Below are 10,178 nucleotides of genomic sequence, written 5' to 3'. Positions count from 1 at the left end.
CCAAAATCATAGTCAAAAATATGTTCTCAAAAAAAGTTTTCAGAAATATCCACAACCTTGGACACCAGTATTTACGCGTTGCCAATTTAATTATTGCTGCCATAATGTTGTCATGTGGTTTAACTTCTGGCTGGTGTGTGCCCAGCACTCCCCTGTTAATGAAACAACAGAGATCCCAAATTGGTGGTGTTCATGTGTGATGGTGCAGGTGGGCTCCACGCTACCATGTCCTTCCAGGAGCCACTTGAACATTCTACCGCTGACAACGTAACCAAAGGATGAGCCTAGCAAATGAGGACACTCACAAAGCAAGGGGGTAGGTGCAAAGGTGATTTAGTGCTTTTATTACAAGCATCCATCCATCCATCCATTATCCAACTCGCTTTATCCTAACTACAGGGTCACGGGGGTCTGCTGGAGCCAATCCCATCCAACTCAGGGCGCAAGGCAGGAAACAAACGGGCAGGGCGCCAGCCCACCACAGGGCGTTATTACAAACAACCAGTAAAAAAACAAAACGGTGTCTAAAGTGCAGTGTAGTCTTCAATAAATAAATAAGCCAATAAAAATGGTGACTGTCTGCGAGTTTAAAAAATCAGAATTAAAAACAAGAGTAAAACCAACAGCTATCAGGTCCTTCCTGGTGTGTCAAACGAGCCCAGCGCAGCACCATTTTCGTTTCTCCAACTGTCCCATTGCTCACGCAGCTGGTGGAGACACTAGCAGCTGCAGTCCTTACCACCTGACCCAGTCGTTAGCTGCCTCCAAGAGGTGCTGGACACTCTGCATGGGCATCAGTTGTCCTCCTGTCTACATTCTTACTCCTCTGGTGAACCTTGGATCTCTGGGGTAGGATTTCCTCTCCATTGTACCCACTCCTTGAGAAATAATCAGCAGGGATGATCCAAACCTAGAGCGCCGCTCCTTCGCTGGGCCATCAACCGTGCTGCCTCTCATACACAAGCTGGCTGGATCGTCATGCCTTTCCTCCCGATGCTCTTCTCACGGCCTCTCTGCTCTTTCTTCATTTTCTTTCTGTCTGATCCTTCTATTTAGTTCTCTTTTTCTATTGGCCTTTTCCATTTTTCTTTCTGTCCCATGCATGCTTCTTTTAACTGGGTACAGATGCAAGGAGATGCTCCCTTCACAGCATCATTGATGTGTCTGACTGAGCCGCCTGCTTCTACACATACGTGCGGTGCAGTTAGCCATTTCCCCAATTAACCATAGAGGGAAATGCACTTAAGCACACCCGCACCTGATTGGAGCCTGCACCTTCTCAAGGCACAATTATTTATTTAAAATTGGCCCCCTATTGTTAAGTTGCGGCCCGCTATTCCACACCATGAAAACAAAATGGTGGCAGGGAGGCAATAAGAAAATAATAACATGTTGCAACCAATAAGAAATAACAGTGAAATGGAAAATAAATACATCAGCGACGTGCAAAACCTCAAAATATCACAACATGAAGTCTAATAGCTAAGTTATCAATTTCTTAGTGGCACAATATAATTGCAAAGGTGGGACTATAAAGCAATTCAGTGAATTGCAGGATGAATAAATGGACTACATTTGATGAGATAAAGCCCAACTGAAAACTGAAGCTACAAGTCTGGGAAAAAAAAAACACAACATTAAAACTTTAACGTCAAAGAAAAACGACAAATGCAGTTCAGAGAAGTGAAGGGCAGCTTTGCTAACAAAGGCCTGTAGAGCACCAGTGTACCAGGCAATTTTGAACAATTTTTTTGTTGACTTCAATTTTTAAGCTTATTTGCACTATAATAGGTATGCTGATTCTGAAAGTGCAGTTAGTATTCTTCTATCACGCCAGGTTTTTTCTCTACTGCTTATATTAGTGTGATTACTGTAGCGTGGATTTGTATAGGCTATTCATTTACACGCAAGACAGTGTGGTCAGAGGTTGTGCGCTGCTCTACGTAGTGAATAAGCAAAATCTATTTTTCTACTTACACACGTATTTCCTTCTTTCAGATCATGTGTGGCTCTGTGGTTTCTCTTCGTAAGTGCCTAAACAACCCTGATTCATTTTGTTATGTCTGTGGCAGTTTCACCATTCTCAGTCAAAGGGCGAACATCAGCACATTTGTACAGCAAGCCTATTTGACATATTTCAAAGTTAAACTTGGTGATCAAGATAAGTCTTGGGCCGCTCATAAGGTGTGCAAACAGTGTGTTGAGGGTTTACGGATGTGGACAAAGGGAACACGTGATAAGATGCTGTTTGGTATACCTATGGTTTGGCGAGAGCCAGAAGATCATTTCAGAGACTGTTACTTTTGTATAGTGAACTCTTCAGGATATAACAAGAAAAATAAAAGCAATATAGAGTATCCTAGTCTACCATTGGCTATACGACCAGTGGCTCATTCAGATGAAATCCCAGTGCCGGTTTTCGTTACACTACCCTCTCCTGAAGAACATGTTTATGGTGATGAACTAGGTGACAACAATGATGAAGAGTTTGAAATTGAAGAGGACTCTGTTCATATGGGATTTGATCAGCATGAGTTGAGTGATTTGGCACGTGATTTGGGACTATTGAAGAAGTCTTCAGAACACCTACCTTCAAGACTGCATGAGAAAAACTTACTTGAAAAAGGAATGAAGGTATCGTACTTTCGAACCAGAGTAATTGCATTTCTGCAGTACTTTAGAACTGACAGTGACTTTGTGTATTGCCATAATATACCTGGTTTAATGGAGGAATTAGGAATTCCAATCTATAACTTGGTGGAATGGCGACTATTCATCGATAGCTCAAAGCGGAGCTTAAAGTGTGTCCTCCTTCACAATGGCAATATATTTGGGTCAGTCCCAATTGGCCATTCAGTTTCTCTTTGTGAAGAATATGCAGACATAAAGAGAGTCATTGAGTTGTTGCAATATCACCAACACAATTGGGTCATCTGTGTTTCTTTCTTGGTCAGCAACGCAGATACACCAAATATCCCTGTTATCTGTGTATGTGGGACAGCAGAGCTCTTGAGAGGCATTGGGTGGAAAGGAATTGGCCTCCGAGATCTGCCCTAAAACCAGGTGATCCAAACATTCTACATGAGCCACTTGTTGATAGAAAGAATATTAGATTCCTGCCTCAGCACATGAAATTGGGTTCCGATGAAGCAGTTCGTAAAAGCTTTGCCAACTGAAGGAAGCTGTTTCAAGTACCTAATTTTGGTATTTCCTAGCCTGTCATTTGAAAAAATAAAGGCCAGTGTGTTTGATGGTCCACAGATACGGCAGCTCATCAAAGATGTACATTTCATCAGGACAGTGTCAGAAGTCGAAAGTAATGCTTGGTTATCATTCAAAGTCATTGTCAAGGACTTTCTTGGAAACACACGAGCAGAAATTGTCCAGAAACTTGGAGAGCTACAAAATGCTTGGTTGCAATATGAGCATCAAGGTGCATTTTCTGCATAGCCATCTTTCTGACTTCCCAGAAAACCTTGGTGCAGTCAGTGATGAGCAAGGTGAACGATTCCACCAAGATTTGAATGTCATGGAAGGACGGTATCAGGGTAGATGGGATGTACATATGATGGCTGACTATTGTTGGAGCATCCGGTGGGATTGTCCTAACACTGAACACTCCAGGAAAAGCTATAAGCATAAATTTTTACCTTAACCGCTTACCTGATTAATTTTCAAATGGTTTACTGTAAAAATGTCATACAGTAACAACAAATCCTTTGTATGAACAAAAGAAATTTAAATAAACAGTACATTCAAGTTATTATATCATTAGTTTTCATTGTATATAAAATGTGTATGTTTTTTGACAAAAATGGAGGGTACCCTGTATAGTAAAAACTGGATGTGACAGCAAAAAACTGGGGTCATTTCTGGATTCACCACCGAAAAATTAGTAAAAAAAACAAATGTAAGATCTAACTCAACAAAAAATGCGTTCCCCAGTGAAGTCAAGCTGTAAACAGATTAAAATGTACAATTGAGCAAACAGGTAAAAGATGAATGGAAAATGGCCTGTTTTTATTATTTGTCAAACTGTTGCTAACATGTCTTCCCTAGCAGGCACACCACAGTCGACATGAGGGCTTAAAGCAGTGGCGTCATTGTCAGTGTGCAGTCCGCCTATTCTTGTGCCCACTGAGGTTTTGTTTCTGTGGACTATTTGGCCCATCTTTGTGCCCCACCTATGTACACGACTTTAAATGTCTTGTCTCAAACCTCTTCTGTTTGTCCTTCTAGGGCTCTTCAGTGATGCTGCCTATGTAGACACAACAATGGAAAAAGTAGAAAATGAATGGATGGAAAAGACATTTAAATAACTTGGCCTTTGTGTTGACTATATAGTCCAGATGATTCTTGTATGTTAACCTTGTATTTTAAGTCACACTTACTGTAGGAGGGTTCAGATTCAAATCTACGTACAGATGCTTTCACCTATAGTACCACAATAACAGATGCAGGATATTTAAAAAATGTCAATTACTACTGGTAAAATTCAGATGCATATTTTTCATTTATTGCATCACAATATACAAGCAATAAACATGGCTTCATGTTCATGAACATTTTAATTTTAATGAAAATTGAACATTCTCTTAAATATTTGGCTATTTACAATTAAGCAATATGTCAATTCATAAATTTGTTTCCAAAGGTCTGAAATAAAAAAGGGATGTACTTTCTTTGTAAACAGGAGTTTTGTTGGATAATGTCAGAGGATATAGCATGATGATGCTGACAGGCTAATAAAAGTTTCCAAGTTTTCCTTTTCCAGGTTATTTACATTCAGTCTCTTGAGACACAGTATGCAAAACTGCAAAGGAAGAAAATGCAATGTCCAAGAAAAGTAGCAAACTGTTGTAAAATGGCCAGTAATGCAACGTTTCTTCAGACTAATGTACACCATTGGTTCCTTTTTTTATATAAGAACATGCTTGCAGTGTTAGAAACAAATACCAGCCGATTGCAAACGTGTTCATTGTATATCATTTTATAAATGTGCTGCTTGGCTTGCCTTGTGTAACATCTCCTGTCATGCACTGAGGTTGCATTTGCTCATTCTCCAAAAGCGAATGGGCTTCTGAGCAGGAAATATGTAAACAGAGGACCAAAAAGTTGACCTATGATGTAAGCAGAGAGATAAGACAACAGTTAAGAGAGCGGAGTAAGACGGTGTGCCCGCTGTGGTCAGAAGGAGCCCTTTCAATGAAAGTGTACCCCGCTGTCTGGAGGTAATCCCCCCCAGCAGACTGAATAAACAAACCCCTAATGTAGCTGGTTTAACTTGAGCCAGATTACAGTAGCTAAGTATAATTGCTTTTGTATTTTTCAACAGAACACCATTAATAATGCAGTCTTAGACTCTACGAGAATTTTTAAGATATATACAAACAAAATACAAAATAATGTATTGCATATCTAAGCAACTGTTTATCAGAGTAGTTGGTTTAGTAGCTGCTGGTAACTTGTAGTCTTACAACACTGGTTGTTCTTTTTCTACACATAACACACATTTTCAGCATTTAAATCCTGGAACAGAAGGATGTTAAAACATTGGTGTTTGCATTGCAAAATTTACTTAATGCAAATCCTAATTTCCAAGCATGTAACACTGTCACTTCCAAAGCCTCAGTGTGATACTCATATATCATGATTTTCATCTTGTGCTCAGTTACTGCCATTTTCTATGTACTTGGCCAATCGCGTTCGTATTCTTTTGCAACTTGTAAACAGCTGTTTCCAACATGGCTTAAAGCTTACTCCAGATGTGCATTACATAATGGACAGAACACAATATGCAAAGTAAAAACACACATTCAGCGTGGAAATGTATTGCCGTCCCATGTTTAATCATCCTTTATTTAACGGCTTGGTTAATGTAATGTAACAGACCAAATGAACAGATGCTAAACAGCTGTTAACAATGAGAGGTGTCAGTGATAAAATGAATCCCAGACAGAAAATTGGGAAAATGATGGATGGCATATGGTATATAATGAACAGAAGACAACAGCTCAGAACATGGAAGAATGGCATAATTTGAGAATGGAACCTGTTAGTCGGCAAAGCGCCAGACTCCTGCTTACTTCTCTGTTTTGAACCTACTTGTCATTGATAGTCCCTTAAGAAGTAGGCAGTAGGACCCTTATTACAGCTTTAGGAAAGGAAAAAGCACACTGTCTCCCTGTTTGCTGATATGGTCAAATAGAATCACTATATACTGAGCCTAACTAACTGCATATGCTCTGGGGAGATGAAATGCTGGCATCTTGATTGGTAACAGTTCTCATCTCATTACTGGCTTATCAAAACACTTAACTCAGTAGATGCCTCACCTTGGGTAATCAGACTTACGGCCACTCATTGTGGTGGGTTTTTCCATTCTTCTTTCTCTCATTCCTTTCTTTCTGAAGACGATCTAGCTCAGCTTCATACATCATTTCCTGGATAAGATATTTCTCTCTTCGCATTCTGTCCCTTAAGTCTTTTGGTAGATCAGGTATCAAATAGGAAATTAGGTTTTTTATAGTAAACACCATGTGCTGCAAAATAAAATCAAAACTTTATTACAAAACATGAAAGAGTATTTCTACAGTGAAATACAGTTGCATTTGGTAATGGATTTTGATACTGTCATATCTGTATAAAAAATTGAAAATAGCTTATTATAATTGTTTTTCACTTTAGGGTAATATTCTGGATGGTTTGCTTCAATATTCCTAGGTATATCAGACAGCAAGCATTGGACCAATAGAAGTTAGTCCATTTATAGAATCCAGGGAAAGACTGGCATTTCAAGTTAAGCTTCACTGTAGTAAGCAACCAGCACAGGATGAGATGGTAACTGCAACTCTCAGATTTTACCTTGTAATCAACAAAATATTATTTAATTTGTTATGTTTGTATGGTTAGATATTTGCATTATCTAGATTTCAGATAGAATGTGTTGCTCAAAGAAGAAAGTGAAACATTTTCATAAAGACAGCTAAGAAGCAGAAAGGAATATCTTAATATGTAAAAATATTTTATTGTATCCGTGGATTAGTGAAAGCAGAAAATTTAGATGGTTACTCCTTCTTTCCTTTTTGTTGAGGCTCAGAGGCATGTTTTATATATTTTTGTTCAGTTTTGACTCGTTGAGATACGTTCATGTTACTCTTGTCTGCTTTGTTCCCTAAGGGGCCAGGCCACCTGACAATCACTTGGAGGGTCCTCCGCAATTTTTAGTTGTTCATTTTGCGTGTGCTTGAGAGTTTTTGGTGAGTTGCATATTGGATTTTCAACTTGTTTTCTTCATCTTTTGATCACTCTTTGGATTCCAGTATTTGGACTTTGTTTGCATTGGATTGCCTTATTGTTTTAGGCAACTTCATTTTGTATTTTTGTGTCCTAAGAAGCTTCATTCTTGTTAAAGAACATGTTTGTAAGAATAAACCTTTTATTTTATAAAGATTCTACATAGCCCTTTTTGTATCTAGCCAGGGTTTTTGAAAGGATTTCCCCCTCTAATGGGCATTTTTGGAAGTGCCTTTGGGACTGCCTGTCATAGCATATGTACTGTAACCTGACTTTAATGGGAACTAGGAATTATGGGTTACCTGGGATTAACAGGATTTCCAAAGTCAAGATAGATAGCTAGCTAGATAGAAGTCAAGCACCATAAGGCACAAAAAGCTGTTTGCCAAAGGTGGTCTCATCAATCAAAACCCCCCGAAATGTACATTTTTGCTGATTACTGCCTACAGTGGTAGACTAGTACACAGAATAAAGAAGCTTCATTAAAACAGACAGAATAATCGGCACATCAAAGACATAGAAAGGTTTTGTGAACTCCAGTTCATAAGTACTGTACAACTAATGCATTAATCTGAACCCGGTCTAATTAAACAAGTTCAATAAGACACACAACCTGCCTTCTGAGTAAGAGACTGGCTACAATGAAGACTTGCACCCACTGGACTGTTGTGGAGTGAACTTACATACACTTCTGTGTGTCTGTGTGATTTGGGCCAGTTTGTTACTTTTTTTTTTGTGTTTCCAGTTTTTTTTTTTCTGCTGCTTCATTGTGGTTCTTTAGAAGTGCTTTAACTTCTGGAAATATTAACATGTGAGGTCTTTGTATTTATAGTGTAGTTATGAACCAGTGAAAATGATTTTATTGTTTAATTTTTATAGCATCATGTCACTATATTGGTACCTTCTGCATTTTCTGAATGTGTTTCTAGGATGCTGGGCTGCCTTCCGTCAGATGAAGCATAAAACTCTCTGTTGTCATAAAAGATCCCTGGGCATCACTTGAAAACATGTGTTCTGATGTCCTGGCTATATTGCTCACCATTACCTTGTCTATTGTGGTCCCTATTCACCTCCTGTCTCATATTGGTTTTCTAAGTGTCTCTCTCACTCCTTGACCACCCAATAGCTAATGTGTGGTGAGCGCAGTGGTGCAAGAATGGCTGCCATCACATCATCCAGGAGGAGGTGGTTGAAGTGGCTCTCCATTGTCTGTGTGAATTGCCTTGACTAGTTAGAAAAGAGCTATATGTAATATCAGAAAAGAAAGAAAGATAAGTATTCTACACTATTTATTGGAAATAAGGCATTTTTCTTTTGTTTTTATTGTTCAGCATGTCATTAAAAGGTGTGATTTTTTTTTGTGCATCCACAACAGAAATCTGTCTGTTTATCTACCTCATAATTTTATCAACCTTTTCCATATATCTTTAGTGGCTGGCTTGCTAACTATCAATTTCTCTATTTTCTAACCTGCTGTCACTACTTTTTTAAATGATTCGATCTCAAAGCATAGCTGAATTTTTAGTATGAGTCCCAAACAAACAAAAGATTAGTGCTGAGCTTCTGTTAAAAACTGTATAAAAGTGATGTAGGAGTGTCTTATAATAAGAACAGGAATATTTCAATCGAAGACTAGTGTTCTGAATATACTGATGAAATAAGTGTACAGTTATGGTAGTAATAGTATGATCATGTATACAGAGTACAGCATGATACTTACTTTAACAGACATGCAACATGTCACTGCTTTACAGCACCATGGTATACAAGAATGTAATAATAATAATAACAGTAAGTGTGGCTCAGTTGTAAATAAAGATGTCTTTATGTGGATGGCTTCCTGATCCACACTTTGGAAAATTAAACAAAAAAGAATTTGAATATATTGCATTGTTTTAATCTGGCCTAAATATTGAATTTGGGCTGTGAACTGACAAATTTAGTTGCACTTAATGAATGGAAATACTGTAGGTGAACAGACCAGTAAAGGACAAAGACTACTGTGTATAAACAACTCCTGTTGTTCTTTCTATGGATCCTCCTTAGGTTGCAATGCCAGGTTCAGTACGTACAGTACAGTATATTCAGGTAGGATTTCTGTAAGAAATTCTTGAACACGTACAATATTTACAATATAAATCCCTGCTTAACATCTGCTTGGTATTGCACTGGACTTGTCCACACTTTGCTCATGGGGATCTCTGTTGCCATTTCTGTCCTTTCTTCATAGGGCCTTTGCTGAGAATGGCAAGTCTACTTTGGCGGAGTGTGAGACAGGATGGATGAGTGTGCTTCAGTGTGTCCTGCCTTTCATATACTGCGGCTGGGATAGGCACCAGCTTCTTCTAACACGTCTGAAAAGAATTATACATATATAGAATGGATTTATTTTTCATTGCCTAATAAAAAAATAAGTTAACTATGCAAGTGACCATACGTACATAGGTTACAGGCTAAAAAGCTAGATTCACAAAGGCACAAAAAATGGAGTCAAGTGTATTTTCCTTCAGTGCCAAAATTAACATGTGATGATCTGAACCTGTGGTTTGTGTGTGAATATTTCTTTTTTTTTCTTTGTAAGTCTGAAAAAATGGCTTGCCTGGACTAGTAACCCACCCGAGCAGAAATGTGGCACAGTCATCACACATCATGCTAACCATGGTGTAAATAGGGCAACCATTGACTCCAGAGAACATCACTGAAACTCCTCCACATCAGTACACCCTGCCAAATCTGACAACACTGAGGGAGATATCATTCTGAACACCAAGGCCAAGATGTATGTATCTTGTTTAAATGTGCAGTAGCCATTGTGCTGGCTCCTTTGTAAAATGATAGGAGTACTTTGTGTATTGGCTACTCCCTAGTCTAAGGAAACCTTC

At 38.6% G+C, this 10,178-nt stretch overlaps 1 protein-coding gene across 2 annotated transcripts in view; it reads right to left on the bottom strand.

Moving 5' to 3' along the window:
- Positions 1-4,494: 4,494 nt before the first annotated feature.
- Positions 4,495-10,178, bottom strand: part of LOC120534250 (anoctamin-4) — a 384,157-nt gene continuing 378,473 nt past the window's right edge. For both annotated transcript variants that reach the window (XM_039761684.1, XM_039761685.1), the window contains 2 exons: positions 6,336-6,542; positions 4,495-5,120 (listed from right to left, as the gene is read on the bottom strand). In XM_039761684.1, coding sequence (XP_039617618.1) covers positions 6,351-6,542 — 192 coding nt within the window. In that variant the 3' untranslated portion in view covers positions 4,495-5,120; positions 6,336-6,350. The remainder of the gene's footprint in view (positions 5,121-6,335; positions 6,543-10,178) is intronic.

The sequence above is a fragment of the Polypterus senegalus genome, chromosome 8 (genome assembly GCF_016835505.1).
Source record: "Polypterus senegalus isolate Bchr_013 chromosome 8, ASM1683550v1, whole genome shotgun sequence".
In the NCBI taxonomy this organism is placed as follows: Eukaryota; Metazoa; Chordata; class Cladistia; order Polypteriformes; family Polypteridae; genus Polypterus; species Polypterus senegalus.
This window is presented reverse-complemented; position numbering and strand designations above follow the sequence as displayed.